The sequence below is a fragment of the Hesperophylax consimilis genome, chromosome 21 (assembly GCF_061612785.1).
Source record: "Hesperophylax consimilis isolate HC1 chromosome 21, BYU_Hcon_1.0, whole genome shotgun sequence".
Classification (NCBI taxonomy): domain Eukaryota; kingdom Metazoa; phylum Arthropoda; class Insecta; order Trichoptera; family Limnephilidae; genus Hesperophylax; species Hesperophylax consimilis.
Window position 1 is genome coordinate 21,708,190 of NC_142856.1, and position 24,136 is coordinate 21,732,325.

Genomic DNA, 24,136 nt, shown 5'->3' on the forward strand with positions numbered 1-24,136 from the left:
ACGCACAATATAATTCTGTAACCTGTTTTATTGGTTCTTTAACAAATATCTCGTTTTCATTCTTCAACGTAATCTATTTTTAAAACTTACTTTATTATATTTGAACCTTGTTACAAAAATGTATTTTAACCCTATTTTCGCATTTAATTCTGTCTCTATCATTCTTAACTATGTCTCACCTCACATTATCAACGTTTCTGCTCTTTCAAACCTTGCACATTCTATTATTCCTTCAAAATCTATAACCATTGTACCACAATCCATTACCATCTGACCACCATTCTACCAATTAAATCCTTGCACAATATATATCACCACCATGTTTCCTTCTCTATCTTCACTTCTACCACATTCTATCACCATTATACCACATTCTATTATAAACTACCACTGTAATATTTCAAAATCTACCTCCACCTAATCACCTTTCTATCACAATCCATTACCACCCAATCATTATTCTATCACAATCCATTACCACCCAATCACTATTCTATCACAATCCATTACCACCTAATCACCTTTCTATCACAATCCATTACCATCTAAACACCATTCTATCACAATCCGTTACCACCCAATTACCATTTTATCATAATCCATTACCACCCAATCACCTTTCTATCACAATCCATTACAATCCATCACTATTCTATAACAACCCGCCCTATATATCACCACTCCCGCGCTACCCACATCCTTGCATCACCAAGGCCCGCCTAACAACAGTCATATGGTCGCTTGGCCCCCGCGTCCTGCAGAGCGCCTGCGCGGCTCCGGAGGAACCTCGGGGGACCGGGCCGGAGGAGGAGCCGGAGGCACCACCCCCAGCAAGGATGATAAGGTCAGCCCCTTCGTCACCACACCACACTCGCATCCTGGATTCACTCCGCAGAAAGTGGGAAAAGGATCGGCTAATGTGAGTAAAGTTTTCGAATACTTATTTTATTTGGAAGTTATTTATAATTGTTGCAAATTATATTTTATTATCATACTGATAGTAATTCTAACATCAAGGTAGTAAATAGACTTTCCCTATTCTAGACAATTTCTTTTTTGTTGTTTGTTTCTCATCTCTATGTGAAGTTAATTTTGTTGGCTAAGTATCCACAACGGATCATCTGCCAAATTTCCTAGTTAGTGAACTCTTTAACCGTCGATATTGCATTATTTAAAAAAACGTGAATCATTGCTTCTTTCAAAATATATTGTGATTCTTACTAACCCTTTATATCTACAAGTTCCTTGGCAGTTGTCCAGACTTGTTCTTTTGCTTTTTAACTTTGAAAGTTATCCCATAAATGTTATTCAATTTGAAAGTTTTTGGGATCTTCGACATTTTTCCAGCTTGTAAAATAAACAATCTTTACAGTAAAAATTTTCTTTTGGTGTAATTTTCCCTTCATTTTAAATTTATTCACCTTATCATAAAACGCTTAGGAATCTAATTATTACTTTTCTGCGCACGATCTGAATGTTTGTTAAAACGGTTAATAACCCAAACCGTCTTCAAATCGGGTTGCTTAGCGACGATAAAAATGAGTGAGGTGTGTAAATTGTAACACATTTGTAAAAGTGTAGTAACTAAATATTCAATTTTGGAAACAAGCCCGAACTTTTGTTCACCGATTTGGGATTTATAATTAAGTTTTTTACGCAGTTTGCGCGCCATTGTAAAAAGGACTAGTAATTCGTAAGCAGGTTTTTTCTTTCACAGACTAATTGGTGATACTACAATGTGAGTTGCCAGTATACTTTCAAATTCATTTATTGACAAATTACAAAAAGGGAGAGACAGTAAATCAGCCATGAGCATGAAATTTAAAGTTTCTCTGTCCAAAAGAAGTATTCAATCTGGGAATAACCAGTATATTTTTGGTTTATTGCCCTTGTATTTATGTTGGTCAGTGGAGTATTCAGATGTTTTTTTTTTTAGTTTGACAACTTTTATTACTAAAAATAAATAGTTAATTTAATTTTTTTTTAGTTTTGAATGCAAACGTAAACTGCTGTCAAAACCCTTGGTTTCATAGAGGTGTACATTTTAACTTTTTGTTAACTTCTAGATTTTAATATAAAGCGTGGTGTTTTCTCTTTCTAAAATCATTTAGATCATATATAGTTCTAACCATGACAGTAAGGGATAAGTTGTTCCCAAAAATAATAATAATAATGTTCGCATACAAACAGATACACACACGTCCACAAACACTCACACATACATTACACACGTCACACACACACCTATATACTACACACGTCACCTGGTAATTAAGGAATAAACATACCACTTAGCAGAAATTACAAGGAAACATATCGTAGGTACCCAACATGAAGTATCCTCATAATATTATATCCTCTTGATATCTCCCAAATAAGTGACAAATATTTATCCATCAATTTTGTTCACAATCCAGTCTGCGGCCAACGCCCCGAAACCCCCGAAGCCCCCGGAGAAGCCGCTGATGCCCTACATGCGCTACTCCCGCAAGGTGTGGGACTCCGTGAAGGCCGCCAACCCGGAGCTGAAGCTGTGGGAGATTGGCCGCATCATCGGCTCCATGTGGAGGGATCTGCCTGAGCAAGAGAAGACACATTTCGTAGACGAGTATGAAGCTGAGAAGGTATGATCATCATTCTTAACTTGCTTTCGATAGTTTTGTTACATATTGGCATTCTTTTCAGTACGGTTTCTTATAATGATAGTGATTTGTCGATTCCTTCTAAACAATATTATCTGATAGACTCTTGTCGTTGACAATGCATTCTCTATCAACTTTTGGTGTCAATCACATACACACACATGGACATATATGCATTTCTCTGAAATTAGGCGAAATTATAGCATTTAATATACGAAACTTTCATTCCTAAATGATCCCCATTTTGCAAGGTCGGTAGCGCGTTTGATACCGATTCCTGGAAAGAACAGTTCAATCCTCAGCCAAATCAGTTTTAAAATAAATGTATTTTGCTCTACTAACCATTCATATCTGACTAAACAACATTATCGGTTGTTCTGCTAGCCGTTTCCAGACACGAGCTCAGTACGTACGTTTCCCAGCGTAGCTCTGTGCAACATAGTGTAGCAGCTGCATTCCTTCGGATACATAGTTATTCACTAAACCAATCATTCATTTTTTGATTCGTGTTAATGATTAGTTTATTAAATAACCGTGTATAAGTACACCTTCTATTTTGTTGTATCAATATTTGTGTCAGAAGGAATGCGGTAGTTACGACACTGAATGGGAAGTATTTTACAGAGAGGAGCTGGGAAACTAATGCACTGAACCAGGGTCTGGAAACCGCCAACAGGTTAACAGGCGTGCTGACTTAGTGATACCAGCGCTCAGATAATGTTGTTTAGTCAATTAGTATGAGGTGTGCAGTTTGTAAGAGGCTGTAAAACTGCGCATTCCCCAAGGAATAAATTGAACCCATAAAAAGCAAAGTTTTTTTTACTATAGTATTAAATTAATTTTTATTAATAGATGTATTTTAAAATATGATTGAACGTTCCTCCCTGGGGACTGGAGTCAACAACGCTAACACCTAAGCCTATACCTTGCCTTCTAATTGGATAGTACTGACATTTATTTTGTATATTAACTGTTGTAAATTTTTATTTATCAAATATAATGTCATCCAATTTCAGAAAAATGCTTGTGTATGCATGAGTGACACCAAAAGTTGATAAAATCAATTGTCATCGACATCGTGTCTATCTGTCGAGTTTCAGCTCGATCGGATGTCAGGAAGTGGGTTAATTTCCACTTCTAAGATTTCAATGCACTCATCCATTCAATCAAGAAAACAAAATCAAAATTCAAATATGCGTATTTAAAAAAAGTAAATGTAAAAAAATGTGTTAATGTAAAAAAAAAAAAAAATTTTTTTGATAAATTTACAAGTAATTTTTTTTTTACTTGGATAACTCATTTAGTAGGCCTTACTTCCGAGATCCCTGGAAATTAGACCGTAAAGCAAAATTATTCAATTCAACTAATTAAACTGTTCAATTTAAAATTAAAAAAAAAAAAAAAAAACGTAATTATTTTTTGTGCAATGAAAACAGAAATAATCACATTGCTGTATAATCGGTGGAAACTGAATTCTGGAGTCCTGTATTTTTTCTTTCATAGGTCTCTTGGCACATGTCTTTACAGATGTTCATGATTTGTTATTGGTCTGCATCTGGTTTAAATACTTCATCTTTAACCGTTTATTTTTTTGTATTTTTCAAAGTGAATTTTGTATTTAGGCTCTGTACAATGAGTCGATGAAGGCATACCACTCTTCTCCGGCTTATATCCAATGGATGGCGTTCAAGAACAGAGGTATAGGAAATACTATAGGGTGGTGATACACATTAACATGTACAGTACAGGTTGTCTCTTTCGTGTAATAGCACACTTCACGGTTAGAAACTAGAGCAAATTTTATACACAAATAAAGCCAAAAGCGGCATTAAAAAATCTATGTAAGATTTAAAAAAAACACATATGAAAAAAAGAGCTAGAGGAATAGACATGCCGATAAGGGTGAAGGGAACAAACCAAGTAGTGAGGAGCGGAGAGGTGGCATAGGTGTCACCCTTTCTATGACTGGTCAATAAATGAATCTGACAGTTTACAGGCTACTCGCATTGCACTATCAATTTTAAGACATTGAAAATAAAATGTGCTTATTTTATTTTATTTATTTAGTAAAACCAACAGATTTTTTTACATCATTAAATAATAAACTTATAAACAATACAAATAAAATCTAATGACAGGTTTTCACATAAACATAAAATTATAACAAACCATGGGCTAAAAATATTTACAAAAAATACAAAATTGTAAATAATAAATAAAATAAAAATTACGTAGGAATTACTAGTCCTTTTTGCAATGGTGTGTGAATTGCTAGCATCACTAATAAATGTTATTGCGAATCACAAATCATGCGATGGTAAGTTTAGTTGAATAGTGAAATTTACAGTTATCATTGGTGCTGAGGTTTCAAAACACATTACCACTTGCTTAAAATTGCAGTGTAAGTAAGTATTACGCTGATTGGTGAAAAACTTATTACCAAGGCATAGGTATTTTTAAAACGACCTTCAACAGGGCTTAATGTTGGCTAATGTTGAACCAGTGCGTACAAATCTTATAAGTAAGACAGTTTAACTTTAAAACCTGTTGATATAAAATTTGCTCTATTTTTTAAACCCTTCTGAAGGTTATACACGAATTGGACACATTGTTATTTTCCCAGATGGCGGTGCAAAAGTCTGCTAATATGTCCAATACCCTAAAAATATAACTTCTTGTAAGATATTGATAGTTGTGAATCAGCCTGAAGAACGGTACATAAATATAGCAGTTAATTACAATTTAAATGCATATTATAACATTTTGAGGAATTGTTTATTAACTGGTAGTATTACGCAGCCTTTTTCAATGCCATGACTTTTCGCTTTGACCTGGGAACATAATATATAATACAGCTTGCAATATGGGATAGCCTGAAGAAATAACCACCCTGCTTAATATTTCCCACAACACACATATAAACACTTTCGCTTATAGTCTGGTCGACCCAAATGGTATAACACATTGTCATTTTGCTGAATTTATTTAAGTACTTACTATCAATTCATGCACTCATTACTTCTCACACTGTTAATAAAATATTTTTCAAATGAATAAATGTAACTTTCTGTGCGTCACTTTATGAACGATCTTAGCACAAACGTGTCTTTGTTAGGACAGATATCAACTCTTCTATATCTGCCCTTACAAAGGCACCTCTTTGCTGAAACCGGTTAGCGTTTTGTTATAAGTAGAGACACCCATTCATAGCTTTAATTTTTAAGAAATGTAGCATTAATTATTGAAAATATAGCTTTAATTTTGCGTTTTCATAGCGTTTATAGCTTAATAGGATAACGTCAAGGAATGGGAGTTGTCAAGAGGGGAAAAACAATTAAATTAGCAAAATCACTTGAAACATGTTTATTGTATTATTGATTGAAACTCAACATGGCACATGTTTCTACAGTAGAGTGTGTCATGTTCGTTCCACAATATGTCAATATAAGATTATAGCGACTAAAAAATCTTTTTGCGTCAACACTATTCACAGGGGCCCAAAGTGAAGATGACTCAGTCATCAAAGCTGCCTCAGCAAATTCTCTGAACAATTTTTACAGCTAAGAGTAGCTGAATTATGTCTACAGTGACTACATCCCTCACTTGCTCTACAAAGCTGGGCGTACTGTACAGGGCCCGCAGATACTTTAATAGTACACAACTGCTGACCCTGTACAAATCGCAAGTGCGCCCTACTGTCGAATTTGGCAGTCATTTCTGGTCCGGAGCCCCAAAATACCTGAAAAAAACCCTTGACTCTGTGCAGAAACGGGCGGTCCGTTTGATAGATTCCCCAATCTTAACAAACGGACTGCAATCTTTAGAGCACAGGCGTCAGGTAGGTATACTGTCTTTGTTCTATCGGTATTACAATGGAAGATGCTCTGAGGAACTAGCGTCATTGATCCCTTCGGCACCGGTGCGTAGTCGGGATACACGCCAAACGCGCGCCCAATATTTGTACACGGTTGACATTTGTCACATGAGAACGGGTCGCTTCTACGAATCGTTCTTAGGTTCAACAGCTCGGCTGTGGAACGAACTGCCGGCCTCTGTGTTTCCTCCCTCCTACAACATGGGACTCTTCAAGACCCATGTTCACTCCTTCCTCTTCACAAAAAGACCCTCCACACAGCATCCCCAAAGATGACATAGGCCCTGAGGGAAATTATTTTCTTCAGGGCCTCCTGTGTGGAGTTAATATAAAAAAAATAAAAAAAAAACAAGCTGTCTTTGAAAATAGCTGTTACCTTCCAGGAATTTACTTCAGATAACAGATTTAAATGTTGTTGCAAGCCATTTATCGCTTTAATTCGCAAAAATATCGTTAATGCTATGAATGGGTGTCTCTAATTATAAATAATGTTATGTACCTACACAAATTTACTGTGTTTAATTTGTTAATGCTAAAATTACTAATTTCTGAAATATTATTTTCATCACTTTGTGTATGCAATTGTTTGTAACTCTTCAAATAAATTGAACAAAATCACCCATGGTTTAATGAATCCCTTGTACATACTACCAACGTGTGATTTTTAAATGCTAACGAGTAACAGATTTACAATTAATTTTGAAAAGCTTTCATTCTGACAGCCTAAAGATTTATCTTAGAGGGTATTTCACCACCTCTGAATAAACTGTCGATTGACTCTACTTGTCGAGTAACGCAGATTATCTATTTCACCCCCGAGTCAAGTCAATGTTTTCTGTTTTTTGTAGATATGTTAATCCTATGATTAAAGTTAAATGACAAGTATATTAGGCACTCAATAGTTTACTCAGAGGTGGTTAAATACCCCCTAGACTGCCAGTTAAGGGGACTGAATTTTACCATTTAATATATTGAAGCTGTCAGTTTAGACGTTGATGGTTAAATACGATTATCCTTTCAATAATAGCGCTTACACCTTACCGAAAATTAATTGTAAATAATACCCTGCATTTAGAAATCACCTAAGGATTGAGATTGGTTGTATGCACTCACTACAGCACCCCGGTTACAATAAATAACTTCCTTTAATTAATATATTTCCATAAATAATATTTTAATGTGATTAATAAAAAAAGATGAAAATTATTTTTTCAAATTGATTGGGAACATTGTTTTTTTTTTGTACATCTCGCACTTGAGTACCAACTGCCCCAAGTCAGTGGAACTGTGACATCTATAGTTGGAGTATGTCGTGAGGCTGAAGGGTTTTGTTATGTCGAGAGTTGGAAAGCAGAAGATTACCAATGCTTACGTGGTAAAAAACAGTGTATTCCTTGAGAGTCTCAAAGAAGATACTGTGTTTTTACTTACCATGGCAGTATGAAGGTATGAATTTGAATGAAGTAAGCGATATGTTTGATGTTTCATCCTCTCTCCCTACCCTTTTGGAGAGAGTGATGGTGACCGACTTACTGCTCGCTGCGTCGGGCCTATTTATATAGTCCAGCCGACGGCGGTAGTAACTACGCGAGACCGCTGGTAAACTGGAGAAAACTCGCTCAGTCTGGATACTTCTGGTAGTTTCGATGGCGCTGTAATTATGCCTAGGTGATTGTCTAGACCCTTCTAGCGAATGCGTGAAATGTACCTAGTCAAACTCGTAGGTAGTTCGCTCAGCGGCAAGTACTCGTAGGCTGTAGGTAGGAACGTAGGAACGCCGTCCGCTTCGCATTGCGTCTGGAGTGTTCTAGATAAACTCTTGGTAATACGGTATCTTCAAAAGTTATTCCAATAAATTGAAAATCAAATCTACACATTTTTTGTCAATCACATTAAAATATAATTTAGCAGCGCCGCGTAACGTACATAATGTATGCACCAATCATAATCCAGCACTCCCGACACTAACTACTAATCTATAGGACTTGTCTATTCCCCCCTCGGTCACGATGCATTACGTTTTCCAGTTGGACTATGAGAAGAGTCTCAAAACTTATCACAATTCACCGGGGTATCTCGCTTACATCGCCGCAAAGAACAAAGCCGCTGGTAAGCGTTAATGTCGCCTGCGCCACCTTTCATTCCTGATTTTTATTATTATTTTTTTTATATTTTCAATGGGTACCTACTTATAGCATACTGTAATGAATAAACTGAATCCATTTTTTTCATCTTCAACCGGTTTAGGGGTACCGTAAATGGGGTGACTTTGATCAATTTTCAAATCTGAAAAAAAAAACAAACAAAATCTGAAAAAAACAATTTTCAAATCTGAATAAATAGAAAAATATTTATTTTCCCATACAAATAATTCAACTTTTTAACTTAAAAAAATACCTTAAAACATTGGATTTTCCAAAAAACTTATTTATTTTTTTACTTCTAAAATCATGTAGAATCACACCCCCCCCCCCCCCCCCCCCGAAGTTAGCCCAATTTACCCAAGGACAGTATATATTTAAAAAAAAAAATTATGTGGATGATTTTATTTATTTCAAAAGCAGTTGCCGTAGCCGATAAGTAGGTACCTTGATTATTAATTGTAGCTTATCATGAAAGGTTTAACAAACTAAACTCTTAACATACTAAAAAATATTGTTCCCATATTCTGTATATGAAAAAAAATATACATGATATATTGTTTACTGTAGGTCATTTCCTGATAAGCCACAATTAAAATCTGAACTAATCCTTAATTTATTTATTTTCATTTCACAACAACAAACTGCATGCTTTGACTTGTCGGAATTTAAATTAATTAGCTTTATAAAATACCATAATTTATTAATACATTTTTTTTTGCATAATATTAATCAAAAGCAAAAGGACGTCTGTGCATATTATTGTATTTTGTTGAACTGTAAAGGAAGTTATTTTCTATTTTATTGTAATTTTAAAACTTACAGAAATAAAAAATGTGTAACAAAACTGCATTATTCATAACACGAAATTGACAAAGTTCGCAAGCGCCCTTTTGCTAGAGTGACGAAAATGTAACATATATTTTTTTATTATTACATGTTTTAAACATTTTTCCATTTTGATAAATAATATCAAGTCGAGAAAACTTAGGACGGGTGTTTGGGAGAATTTAAACGATTCTTCAAATTTCAAAGTTAATTTTCAAGTAAACTTAACGTAGTTAAGTAGCCTACAATGATATAATTAGCAGAACTTGAATAGGACTTTCACAGAACTCGAAAACGAATGTTGAATTTGATGAATTTTTTAAATTTTGCGAAACAACCCAACCTTAATATATAATATATATTATTGCTACCCTCACCATTATTAATTTGTAGGTTCCTTGTGCGTGAACTAAAATTTCTAAATTAAAAATCAATTTATAATTATGTATTGCAACCAGTGGCGGTTAGCTCTAAGGAGCGTTGGATCTTTGCACTCCCTAAATTTCGGTTTATCCAAAAATAATAACTATAAACAGATAATAATACCACCAAAACTCAAAGCAAATAACAGTAATAAATTTAATATTTAAAAAATACCAAGTTAAATTCAAATGGCTTGAATTTTCGTTATTTGTATCACGTGTAGTAAGTCACACTGTGCGAGTGGATTCCATATCGCTCATTGAGGAACGTCACCTGGGAACATCAATTACCTATACACGCATAGCGTGGATGTTGACCCTAGTATTGAAATCTCTCCGAAACATGAATGGCACTCCCCAATGCCTCCGAAATCTTCATCGAGATGGCGTCACTTTAATTCTATGTTCGCGCACCGATGATTTCATCAGGTTGGTATAAGCTTCAAAATTGCTAGTATTCTGTATCTAGCGTAGGGGATGACTGACATAGGAGATACTCACGATATTTTTAGCGCACCACCCATCTTTATGAGTACAAGCCGCCACTGTTAGCAACGTCATAATTTTTTTTGTCTAACATAATATTATGATGAATTTCATCTTTGAAATGTCTATTAAAATATCAACACATCTTCTTCCCCTTGTCCCTTTCGGGTCGGGTACGCATTGCTTCGTTAAGGTGCGGGCGTCCCTATCCTTTCACTTGTCAACCTCAGTCAATTGGAGGCCCAACCTCTTCTCACACAGTCTCTGGGACTGTTTTCCCTGGGGCGGCCCACTGAAAGTCTTCCCTTTGGAATTACCGCCAGTATTTTGCGTGAGTCACTCTTCTGGTGTGACTCCTGCCACTACTCAAAAATCTCATTTCGGCTTGGACCAATAATATATACTGTGAGGAGTGCAGCAAAATCAAATGTAACATTGTCACAAAACGGCCATTCAGCGCCATATGGTTTTAAAAGTTGTTTGACATTTAAAATGTCCCCGTTAAACCAAAACCTCCTGGAATACAAGGCCCGGCCTTGTCAAATCCTCAATCAAATCGGCCTCCTTACTTAATGTATGAGAACCTACGAATAATTATTTTTAAAATTAACTAAAACATATTTTAATAAATAAAAGCTGAAATGAACTTTGGCTTAGGATATGCATTTAACGGGAACCTTTCAACTGTCAAAAAACACAATGACGCTGAATGGCTATTTGATGACAATGTCACATTTGAATTTCTGCAAAACAACTAGGCCTAAGTGTCTTTATTAATATTATGTTTGAATGTGGGTAGTGGTGGGAAGCCTGGAGAGCGAGGAGCCCCCAGCCGCGGGCGGCAGGGCAGGCAGCGGGGGCGCCAAGGCCCAGCAGGCGCAGCAGAACGCCCACCAAGACAGGAGGATCGACATACAGCCAGCTGAGGACGAAGAAGGTATTTAACACGTTCAAACTGCATATGTGTATGTGCAATTCTAGAGAATGATGACTCAGGCTATCTCATTCTTTTGACAGTAACCCGGTCCTTTTGATAAAGTTCGCCAGGGTTATTATTGGATATTCGGCTGTGTCTCCTGATTCTACTATGTTTCTTCCCCTTAGCTGAGCCTTGTTCCCATTAAGGCGGGATGTTGGCACCATTGGTGAACTGGAGTCTCTTCATCCTCTTCACATTTCCTGTATCTATTGATGTTTTCTACTCCCAACAGCTGCGTTTCTCTCTTGAGGTGGCAGTGTCCCGTTAATAATCCTACCAATTTCAGTTTCTGTTCATAACATCGGTTTACTGCCAGAAGTCATTAAGTGACATTTTTATCAAAACTGAGTTAGATTAACCTACTTTGTCATGCTTTATACAGTAAATAAGTCATTATGTCGAATAACACATTGTTTATAGCTTATTGAGTATCTTAATGGTCACCAAATGCATATATAAATATTAAATTAATACCAATAATTGTTATTATTGCACACTTCCAACTACATTCATAGCAAAAATCATTTTAAAATCTCAACCTTAGATGACAATATAGGACCTATATTGCCGTGGCAAATAAACATAACCTATACTGCGTTTTAGTTACCCCGTATAGTGAGGACGGGTAGCCCGCTCTCAGTACAAGTCGGCCATTACTTACTTGCAACTGACGGTTTGTGCGATCGGCGCTTGTTTACGCCAAATAATGGCCGATTGTCGTTTCATAGAGAATTGTTTATGGCAATGAATTTTGTTCCTGAACCCCGTTCTCCTCTCCTCCATACCTTTCCTCTTTGTCCAGGAGTCAGTCAAAAACCAACAGCTGTGACGCGAGGTGAACATTATTACCCATAACGCATCGCATAGCAATAAAATTCATCTTAACGCATCGCAATAAATAAAGTTTTGCTAATACCAAAACTACAGTGGAATCCAAGTGCATCCCAACAAGTGAATGTTCCTCCACCTCCGAAAGTACCCTTATACCTTTATAAAACTCATTGCCAAAGAATAATTGATTATGTTATAAAAGGTCCACAGCTTAAACAGCGCTTGGCATATTTTTCAGTATTCTGGTGGTAAAGTTTTATTTCAGCATTGTGTTTGTTAATATGTTGTAAATGTCTGAAATTATTAATTTTCAAACTTTATGGAAATTTTTGTTAGTAAAAGCAAAAAATATCAATAAGGCGTTATTTTTATTTTTTTCTTTTACGTGTATTGTACTCAAATCATATTTATGATTTTATTAAAATATATAAAACATGTTGTAAAACAATTGAACTCCCTTATTACATCACATATGTATAAAAATTCTGCCTGTGTATGTTTGAGCTCGCAAAACTCGACAAGTAGACCACCGATATTGCTGAAAATTTCAAAGTTTGTTCTTATTAGTGCCAAGAGTGTTTAGAGAATCTTTTTAATGATAGAAGAAGTCAGGGACGCTCGAGGAATACTTAATGCAATATCTCTGCACCAGAAGAGATACGGAGTCGAATTAAAGGCTATGTAACGTAGTTTTTTAACAGTAATATTGTGGTATACAGTAGTGAATGGTGGAATAAGTTGGAGACGCCGAGAAAGACATTGACAATAACAATAACAAGTATTGCGGGGTCCATTAGTTACATATTATTATTATTTTACTTTCAATGTGTACATGCTCACTACAGTTAAGGCGATGCCATACATAGTAATGCAAAATCATGTGTTTTTGGTCTGAAAATTTGGTCGCCTAGAAATGTTTCAGATGCTTTAATTAAATACTGCGAGTAGAATACATCTTGGCCTTTGAAATAATCGAGTATTTTTTAGATAAGTCTTTTTATAAGCCCAGAAAAAAATAATGTAAAGGCCTATGAAAACTGCTTTAAACTTCAAAATCTCCTACTTACAAACCCATTTTCGTTTATGATTTTATTGTATAATGTGGCAAATTAAGTTATTTATAAAATGATCGAGAAAAAATTAAATATTTAAGCCTGAACATCCACAAAATAAAATAAAAGGCACTTTTTTGGCCATGTTTTTTTCTTGCATAAATCAAAACAGGCGGATGGTGTTAAGCGGGAATTTAAACCTTATCGCCATCTACGTAAGGTTTGTTATTGATAGCGGCTCAATTTAAAATATTACACGACGTAGTGCATCGCCTTAAATTAAATCTTTACAACCCATACTAGAACTGTAAAAAACTGTTTTTTCACATAAGGGCTTAATTTTGTATTTTCTTCTCCAGACCAAGACGACGGACTATCCCAGAAGCACATTGCTTACGCACGCTATTTGCGTAACCACCGCCTCATCAATGAGATATTCTCCGACGCCGTGGTACCGGACGTGAGATCGGTGGTGACGACGGTTAGGATGCAGGTGCTGAAGCGCCAGGTGCAGTCCCTGACCATGCACCAGAGGAAGCTGGAGACGGAACTGCAGCAGATCGAGGAGAAGTTCGAGGCCAAGAAGAGGCGCTTCCAGGAGACCAGTGATACTTTCCAGGATGAACTTAAGAAGGTTGGTCTATTCGATTAAAAATATATATATACAAGGTATCTGGAGACTCATAGTACAAGTGGGAAACTGGTGAATTTACATCACCCAAAAGACTTATTTTTTTGCAATTTAAAGGTTCAAAAGCTTTTAGAGTCGGATCTAAGCTTCAACACATGTTAATTCTAATAATTAAAATAAAATAACTTTGTTTAAATACCACTTTATTGGTTAATACATGTTAATTCATTCAACAGCTTATATTAACCCTTAGCGATGAAATTTGATCTAAAACTTCCAACTTCAAAGTTTAATAAAAAAAAAGTTGTTTAAATGTGATAGAGATTTACCAATTTCACGCTTATAAAATACTATGATGTACTATTTCAAATGTCGCACTTATTTCAAGAACAGATGGCCCGAGGGCAGAGGCCCCGAATTGTTTCAACTTTACTTATAATAATAATAATATTGGACAATTTTTATAGCGCCGCTTTTGTGAGTTATCACCTCAGGGGCGCTTCTAAAATATGTTGCGAGACTATCCGCTTCAAGAGAGGAATCAACCTTAACCGGTCAGCAACGTAAGCAGATAAACACGATAAAATAACGATAGCAGTCAAGTACAATAAGCGTGTTTACACGTCAACGCGTGTGTTTCCACAAAAATCGTCATAACTCCGTTATTCTTCTAGTGACATCCCTAAAACAAAAAGTAGAATATTCGTATTGAATGAAGCTTCACATCTCTATTCAAAGTTATCCATAGAAACCCGTAAAAAGACCTACTCAGTGGAAGCAAATTTTACCCGCCAAATCGTAAAACGACGCCAAGAAAGCCGTTTGACGTGCCGACCCGCCTCGCAAGTTTAATTATTTTTTTAAAAATATATTTTGTATGAAATGGTCAAAAAGTGAAGTGACAGAATTGTTTATTGTACATTTGTACGATGAAATAAGTGTTTTTTTTTTACATTATCCGTGATTTTAGTATCGTTTTTACATAAAACATTACAGGTGAGTCATTTTTACAATTTTTTCATGTTTCCATTCTAAATTTAAATATTTACAAATGTTAATATTTATTTATGATACCAAAAATTTGAAAGCCTATTTTGTAACCTTTCTAAAACAGTTTTTACTATTCGGCTCCGTTCAGTAATGTTTCATTTATAGAGCTTTGATTGTGAGGCGGTAATAACACAACGTTTTCGTGAAATTGACATTTCGGTAAAGACATCTTAGCTTCAAGTTCGCGAAAAGTCGGAGGGGTTAATGTTGCTCTCTCCAGACAAAGAATGTTAATTTTTCGAAGAAAACTTCTTCTAACTGCTTTTCACTTTGTGATGGCATTATTTATTTTTTATTAAAACACAAATAACATTGTTTACATCACTTTATTTCGATACAAAATCTCAACATGTTTCATGAACCAAGTTCACTTCATCAGGAGCACAAGTATACTTGTGCTCCTGATGAAGTGAACTTGGTTCATGAAACATGTTGAGATTTTGTATCGAAATAAAGTGATGTAAACAATGTTATTTGTGTTTTAATAAAAAAAGAATGTTAATTCGTCGAAATTTTGACTTTCCTAAAACAGGAATTCCTCCTATTTGGAAAGTCAAAACATTTTACAAATATACAATATGTGTATCCTGTACTAAATAAATAAATAAATAAAAATTAAATAAAATGTGAATGCAGCACAAGAACCAAACCTGTCCAGAGCTAGTGGGACTATGGCATCCCTAATCAGGGGATAGTTGAGGCTGAAGAGTATTGCAATAGTACAGACCTCCAGACAAAAAAGATTGTTATTTTTTTATAAATTTATAAACAAAAAGTCAATGTAACATAATACAGATTAATTTTCATTTTGATCCTTAGCACTGCAAGCCGGCCGTGGACGATGAGACCTTTTCCCGTCTCGTGGACCGGCAGGTGGAGGTGCTCCGCCGGGGGGGTGTTCCGCCCCCTGCGCCACCGGCTGTACCCCCCGGACCCCCGCAGAACCCCCCGCCAGAGCTGGCCAACGGGGAACAGGGCAGGTCCAACACGCAGGAAGAGGTAATTACACATTGTGATTATATTGTGTCATGTACAAAATGTCTAAATGTGCCCGCATTGGAAACCTTTCGTCCGTTCTAATCGGCAATACCCTCAGAGGAGCCCTAACCTCGTAAACAGACATTTGAAGGTGCCCATTTGGGTTACTCTGATGCCTGGTGCCAGGACAAGATAAACGTGCAGGAGGAGGTGATTATAAATTCTCATAACATTGTACCTCTTCAAAGGATATCGGAGCCCCGTTACTTTTGAGTGTGCTAAGTTTGATAAATATTATATTATTAATATTGCTGACTCTTTTCTGACTGAATTGAATTAATACAAATTGCTGTAAATAATGTGATTTCCGAAATGAAAATAAAACTATTATACTATGGTAAAGTACCCAATACCTGGCAACATAACCACTCGAACGATGGTGTATTAACAAAAATAATGCCTTGAACGATGGAGGTATCCAGGCATTAGATTTTGAATTTGCCCACGCTCATTCAAAAAAATCATGACTCTGAATACTGTGATTAAACCAATCAATCCACCTCCATTTCTTAGTTTATCTCATGTTTGTGGGTTTTATAAATTTAAAAAAAAATCATTAAATTCATAAATGCTTTAAATTTGTATGTTTGTTTACATAAATCGTAAAAAAATGTACTTAATTGCATGTTTTTATAGTTCTAGAAACAAGGTTTAAAATAAGGCATAAAATTTTACAATACGCTTACCTAAAATGTAAAATTTTTGCATTATGACATTATTTTTCATTTATTAATTTGCAAATAACAGACTAAAAATTATCCTGGAGTAATAAAAGTTATATACGTTTCTTTGTTATGAATCACTCTTAGCTGAATTAATATTAAAAACTGCACATATTAGGATATTACAGCTAGTATTGTTTGTATAATTAAATAAAACACACGGTGCTCTGGAAGCAAATAACAGCTACTAAAAACTACATTTTAACACTGTATTTTTAATCCCAGGACTTAAGAAAAATAACTTTAATTAAACATGGAATTCAACCATGAAAACATATTGATATAAACGTAATTAATTTTAGATAAAATAAACCATCACGGCATTTTTAAACGACATTTGCACACCCGGCACGATGAAACTATTTTAACTGGCGACATTGTTTTGTGTTAAAATATAGGAGATATCAGAGGAAAGGACCACTAACGCTGTTTATTAGAAATCAATAGAAACATGATCAAGCACGTGAATTAACATCTTAGCTGTTTGCAGGAATTTATAAATAAATTTGAGAAAATCATCTGCATAAATTTAGGCAGCAATCGCTCAAGACCTAGAGCTATGAAACCTATATATAGGTATCCATCGTTCGAGTGGTTAAGGAAAAATAAATACTTCATTGATTGTTAAACTTTACATGGTGACTAAAATGAATAATAACTTTGTCTAATGAATAAAGTATATCTCTGAAGGCTGGTGAAATATTAAAATAGAACAAATAATAAAATTAATACTTTGTTTTTATTAAAGAAAATATGCTGTTTATGACACCAATAACTGGCATGGCCTAATTCACTCCCAGATTTGGAGAAGATTTGACAAAAACAACCACTCTTTTACAAAATCTGCTGCCATATTGAATTTAAAACTTGGATTATCAAAGCTCGTGGGTAGATGGCGCCACTATTTTACAAATGAAGACAGTGTTATGAAACTATTGTAATATGGAGGCATATTAGACTGTTTTATGAATGCCCTGTTAGCCTTTGGAGCCTTGCCAGGTTTTGGGTCCATCACAATATGTTACTTGTTTGTCTCTTGTGTGATTTTGTAGCAATTGCAAAGTTTTGTGGTAGTATTTTTTAAACCATTTACAAGTTTGATAAAAGAAAAGCTGACATACAGACCTAACTATCAACAAACATAGGCAAATGCGCCTTTTTATGGTAGTTAAACTGTATTATATGTCCCGATAAACTTGTAAATGGTAATACAAGTGATGGATTTCCACTGGTGTGTTGTTTGTTGTTATTTGTATTGAGTTTTGTGTTTTCTGCGTCTCGCACCCATAGCAGATGCTAGTACTACACTATATTCAGGTAAACAATATTCATTATGTATATGCAGCCACTACCCATTAGCTATTAGCCACTATTATATATCATCTTGCCACATATATTTTAATGGTTACATGACTAAACAGAAATGTGAAGAAAAAGAACAAACCTAATTTCTTCTTCTATTCTTTTATCATTCTGTCACTGTTCTGTTTTCTCCGGTTACCGTATTGTAATAAAATGTAATTCATCTTTCCTGCCTCCGTGAATGAACGCTTCCCAGTATATATATTTATATCTTTCAGTTCCGTTATTCTTTATTTATGGATTTGTTTTGATCGGAAAAAATAAAGTATAGTCACTTGAAAACTAAGATGAATGTAAATATGTACGTCTAATTTCGAATCCGCATACGCTACTCTTCCAGTTATCCGGCACTTGATTATCCAACAGTTACAATAATCCGCCGATATTTTTGGTAGTTGAAAGCACAAAATCAAGCTCTATAATTCGCCGGTATTCGTATGCCAAATTCAGTACCCTAGTATCTAGTGCCTAGACTCGAGTGCCAAGCTTTCTTCTCCGACGGGTTGGGTTATCTTAATCTTACACACTCAGTTACTATACCGCCGTGTAGCTTGCAAAGGTTGACCATTTACCGGTCACCAGAGTTCATTATTGTTGTTTTAGTCCTCTGCGTATTCTAGCGACCGTTGCATGTGTTTCTGTTTGTTTCATTCTGCCACGTTTCTAGTTTGAATAAGTTTACAAAATGGAGTTTTCTCGCAAGCGTAAACATGACACCTTATCTTTAATCCAAAGAAATGGAAATTTTTACAAATGATCGATAGCGGTTTAGTTAGTTTTTACAAAATATTTGTTATAATTTTTAGCATATTTCGTATATCGAACTAACTAACTAGCATGCTGTTTTTTCGCAGGAGTAGGCAGAGAGTACGGACCGCCAAACAACTCGGTCTTGACACACACTCCCTGCCTCATTCAGATTCATTCATTATCTCATACATACTCTTCTGTTTGCCCGACTCGAGTATCTGGTTCACTTGATTGTGCCATGTCTTCTTCGGGCGTCCACGACTTATTCTACCATTCACATTTGCGTCATATATTCTCCTTAAACTCGTTTCTTTGTTCATTCACTCTACATGCCCAAACCATCTAAGCGTCCCTTTCTTAATCTTACCCATTACGCTTAATCCACTATAACCTGCTGCTTTCACTAATTGGACACTTGCCTGGTTTTAGGGGGCGGAATAGTGAGAAAGGACTGTATATTTATGTAATATATATCTTTCATCTAAATTACTCTTTATTTATGTATTTGATTAGATTTTTTGCATGCCTTTCAGAAAAAAAACTTATCAATTAAATATTACATTAAAATCACACAACTATAAAGTTCTTATGCTATTATTAGATCATTTGAATTTTTTGATCCTCTAAACTAATATGGAACCCACGTACATGGTTCTTGAAGTCTCTTGAATAACTTTCAAAGAGAGTTTTGCAGTGTAAGTATTTTCTTTAAATGCTAACCAATATTTACCCAAAGACAGTTTTTTTTTTCATTCTGAAATATCTTTTCTCTTTTGTTAAAGTTAGTATGCTCATTTAATTTTTATCATTTAAAATTATGTAGGTACGCTTATGATTCTAATTTTTATTATGTAAACTGTAAAAAAATCTACCCTTAGTTTTTTTTAACTATAAAACATCTTCAGGGTTTTCCAATAAGAGGTGTTATTTTGAATATCCCGCTATTTCGGTAGATGTTACTTTTGAAGCTGTCATTTTTTGACATTTGACAAGTAGAAACTACGCCATTAATAAAAATGGAATGATACACGCTTCAATAATGCATTGAAATTATTAAAATTCACTTGAGTGAATCAAATGCAAATCATCCTGAGTGATGAGGCCCATTTCCACTTCGGTGGCTTCGTCAACAAGCAAAATGTTCGCATCTGGGGCTCGGAAAACCCAAGAGTTATTGTTGAAAAGCCTCTCTATCCTCAACGTGTGACTGTTTGGTGCGGTTTATGGTCCGGCGGAGTCATTGGACCTTACTTTTTAGAAAATGAGGCTGGAGCAACAGTTACGGTGAATGGAATGCGCTATCGAGAGATGATTAATGCTTTTTTATGGCCGGAATTGGATGGTATTGATCTGGACAACGTTTACTTTCAACAAGACACACAAGCAACGAAACCATTGATCTTTTATGATTGAATATCAAAATAACACCTCTTATTGGAAAACCCTGTATTTTCGATCTGGTCCACGCCATCTCTTGGCCGGCTAGTGGACGATTTAAAAATAACAAAAAAATGACTGAGTTTGACTGGGGTTTTTTTTTTTTTTTTACTGAGTTTGCCTGAGGGTTAAACCTTTCTTCCCAGGGACTAGCTCTTAAACTGCTGTGAACTTTTAAAATGTATTAAAAATATATTTTTTTAAAACTTTTTGGTTTGGCTGAGGACTGAACCTTCCTTCCTGATTGGGTGGGACTGACATTTATTTCATATATTAACTGCAATAATGTCAACCAATTTCAGAGAAATGCATATATGTCCGCGTTTGTACGCGTGATTGCCACCAAAAGTTGATAGAATGTATTGTCATCGACAACAAGAGTCTATCTGCTGAGTTTCAGCTCGATCGAATGTCGGAATTTACGAAAATAAGTGAAATTTAAATAGATGTATTTAAAAAAAAGTAGAATATAATTATTTTGAATTTAATTTATTTGAGTAGTAATCATCTGCTTATTGGGTGTTATAAGTACATATTTTCGTTACAATATTGTATTCTAAATGTAATAATTGAAGAGTAAGACTAATTATTAACTATTTTCTATTCAGCCCATGGAACAGGATGGCCAACCAGTCAAGAAAGAATTCGAAGAAAGCAACGCCACGGAGAAACCAACCAATGGACAACTACAGAAAGAAATTCCAAAACAGACCCCAAACAACACTGCAGAACTTGTGAAAGACTCTGAAATCAAGCCAGAGACTAACGTCGAAGAATCAGCTAAAGTAGCCTCTCCAGAAGCGAAACCGGAACCACAGGCGATAGTCGTGCCGAAGGAAGAGATCAAAGACGTCGAAATGGCCGAGATTAAAACTGATGAACCCGTAAATACTGTTGAGAAGACTGAACCAAAAGAAGTAAATCCCGAAGTTAAGAATGAATGGGAGAAATCAAGCGATTCTGAGAATAATTCAAAGCCTGCTTTTGAGATTAAGCCTGAAGAGGAGACTAGTTCTCCGACTCCCCCTCCTGTGATCGTTCCTGGTATTCCCGGGCCTCCCGCTGGTGTTCCGGAGGGTGCTTTGCCCCCACAGGGGGCACCCCTGCCTCAGCAGTTGGCTCAGGGCATGCCTCCTGGCAGCCATTTGCAAATGCCACCACATCCTATGCAGCCCATGCCACATCACGGTGAGTAAAGAATAAATTTAATAAAACTTTTATTTTGTGTCTCAAAACAGTCTTTATCATTGCTTTTTGTTCCCTCTGTGTACATCAAGCAATTTCTATTGATTATATTCTAACATGTCTTTTCCTGTGTCGGCTTTAACAAACTTATGCTTTCAGGAGGTATGATGCTTCCACCAGCCCCTGGTCAGTCTCAGATGGGACCTCATCCGAATTCACAAGGTAATTTACATATGCCAGCGGTCCATTGACAAATACTCAGGGGAACCTCAAATGACCAGCTCGTGCATGGGGTTCTGTTCAATCCCAGAGTTAATTTAACCTCCCAGAAGTCGGGCTTATTGTACAGGGCTTGCAGATAGACCAGACCTTGACCCTTTGTTATTTTTGTCAGTCACACTTAGTTTGATACTTTAATACATAGATGGATTGAATTCTTTAACCCTAACGCTGTTCAACAAATTGGGTCAGAAATACCCTCTGCGGGGGTTGATTTTGGTATTTTAGTCCTGGGTGAAGAATTATTGACTAATACATTCTGCGGAAATAAATTCTCCAAAAGTGCCGGCAATCACACGTATGTGATAGCCACACTGTCTTAACTTTCCTAATCGCATAGATGTGCGTCAGCCAATTTTAAAAGATCACAGACATCGGGTGAGAATGTTATTTTTTCTAGGGGCATTTCAATGGAAGGTGCTCCGAGAACCTTGTGTCTTTGTACTACACATTTGTGTACGCGTTTGAAGTTTTCTGCATGAGAATGGATTTTTTTTACCACAGTCGTTCTTGTGCTCAATAGCTTGATTCATTTTCTGGCTTTTATTTCCCCCGTCTCTTCTATCTTTAATATCTAGGTTCACTCCTTTCTTTCCTTTGAGAGAGAATAGCTTCCTCTAATAAACTGCAGCAATTATTTCGTAATCAATTGGCATTTACATAATGGTTAACCGTGTTATGGATGTTCAAACAAGTAAACCATTTCCTTTCTTTGAAAGACCTCTCACACAGCAGAGAGATAAAAATAAGGATAAAGATAAGGAAAAGTGGCGGTCTGTGAGTTTTCAGTGAGCTAGAGTGGTAAGACTGAAAAATACAACGTTATTGATGTTAGAAAAATTACACTTTTTAACAAAAATCTATTTTTTGTTGGTTATCTTTCAGTTTGGGGAAGCTTAGCATCATTAATGTCGTATTTTTCAATCTTACCACTCTAGCTCATTGAGCCACTGGGGTATGGACTCTGCACCAAACTAAATAAAAAATATGCTGAAACAAATCCAGAAAAAAGCCTAATTACCTTCCATACACCAACTAGAAATACTTGATCAAAAATTATTTTTGATTGCAACAACAATATCAGGATTGAGTCATTTAGATACCTGCTTATATCTAGATCGCATGCTGTTGGCAATACTTTTCAGAAATAGTACATTTGTTTAACTGCACGAAATTTAGTTACAAGAAGGCTATAAAAAACATACCTCGTAAATAAATATTAATATTAGCTTTTATTATTCTTGTGCATGCATTCACATGTTTGTAAAAGCCCATATGGGCGTATAATAATAATATTTGGCTAATTTAATAGTATAGCCTTTTTCGTGAAAAATCACCTCAAGGGCGCTGTACAAATTTATTTATTAAATAATAATTACAGCTGGTTTACGGCTAGGATTAATAATAACTAGTGACTTACATCTAAAACTTATTTCTAGTGACTTCAAGTGACAAAGGTTCATAACTACTGACCTTTTTTTATTGTATATATGCAATACAGGTTGTAATTTTTTTTTTTTTTTAAACATACAACAAACGATGTTGCACTCCCATGAGTTATCAAACTCACTAAGGGATCGCCAATTGGTAGTTTTGAAATAGAAGAGTAAAAAAATAAAAAAAGAGTTTTGTACAGAAAAATTAGACCCAACCCAACTCAATGTGCAGACACAATGTATGAAGAAAACATTTACAAAACATTTCACAGAGGCAACATACAGACACAACATATGAAGAATCACTTTACAGATATGTCCCAAAAAAATTGTCTTATAAGACTTTATGAATTATTATAATCACTTATTTGATGTATGTACTGTTGGTGTCAACAAGTTAAAAAAGTATCCTCAATGATGGACTATAGAAATGTATAAAAACAAAATCAGGAAAATACATTAAAAAGTACGGGCTCAAAAATAAACAGACCTAATACAAGATTTTTTACATTCAAAATACATGAGAAGATTAAAAAAGCCCATACATCTCTGGATGTACAAAGTTTGGTATTTGGAGATAATTAGGACGGCTATCAGAACAGAGTTTGTACCTACTTATGACTCGTTTTCCAAATAACATTTGAAAAAATAGGATTTCAATATATCATTTCGAGATTTGTTAGAGGCATATATATACCTGTCTTAATTCTTCAGGCAATTTGTTATAGTTGGTGTAGGCAATATATTCTAATGATATCAGTCCAAACTTTGTGTGGTAATTGTTGATTAATTAATTAACTTTTTTTAATGAGTGTGGTAATTGTTGTCCGTTACAGGGATGCCCCCGGGGATGATGTACTACCCCCCGCGCCATGCTTACTACCCCCATTACGCGCCCCCGCCCCACCACTACCCCGGATACCACCACCCGGGGGGCTACCAGGAGTATCCACTTGATCCTGCCGGTAAGAAAATTGTTTTATGAATATAT

The 24,136-nt window shown here is 35.5% G+C and overlaps 1 protein-coding gene across 5 annotated transcripts in view; it reads left to right on the forward strand.

Moving 5' to 3' along the window:
* The window catches only part of Bap111 (Brahma associated protein 111kD), a 34,909-nt gene that overhangs the window by 6,243 nt on the left and 4,530 nt on the right, over positions 1–24,136 (forward strand). Inside the window, exons 4-13 of one of the 5 annotated variants that reach the window (XM_089644764.1) lie at positions 714–919; positions 2,418–2,624; positions 4,265–4,340; positions 11,193–11,330; positions 13,615–13,889; positions 15,756–15,935; positions 17,987–18,013; positions 20,854–21,433; positions 21,590–21,652; positions 23,982–24,110. In XM_089644764.1, the coding sequence (XP_089500890.1) occupies positions 714–919; positions 2,418–2,624; positions 4,265–4,340; positions 11,193–11,330; positions 13,615–13,889; positions 15,756–15,935; positions 17,987–18,013; positions 20,854–21,433; positions 21,590–21,652; positions 23,982–24,110 (1,881 nt within the window). Of the gene's footprint in view, positions 1–713; positions 920–2,417; positions 2,625–4,264; positions 4,341–8,543; positions 8,626–11,192; positions 11,331–13,614; positions 13,890–15,755; positions 15,936–17,986; positions 18,014–20,853; positions 21,434–21,589; positions 21,653–23,981; positions 24,111–24,136 lie in introns of all 5 variants that reach the window. The other 4 variants (XM_089644763.1, XM_089644768.1, XM_089644767.1 and 1 more) reach the window with 4 other exon arrangements.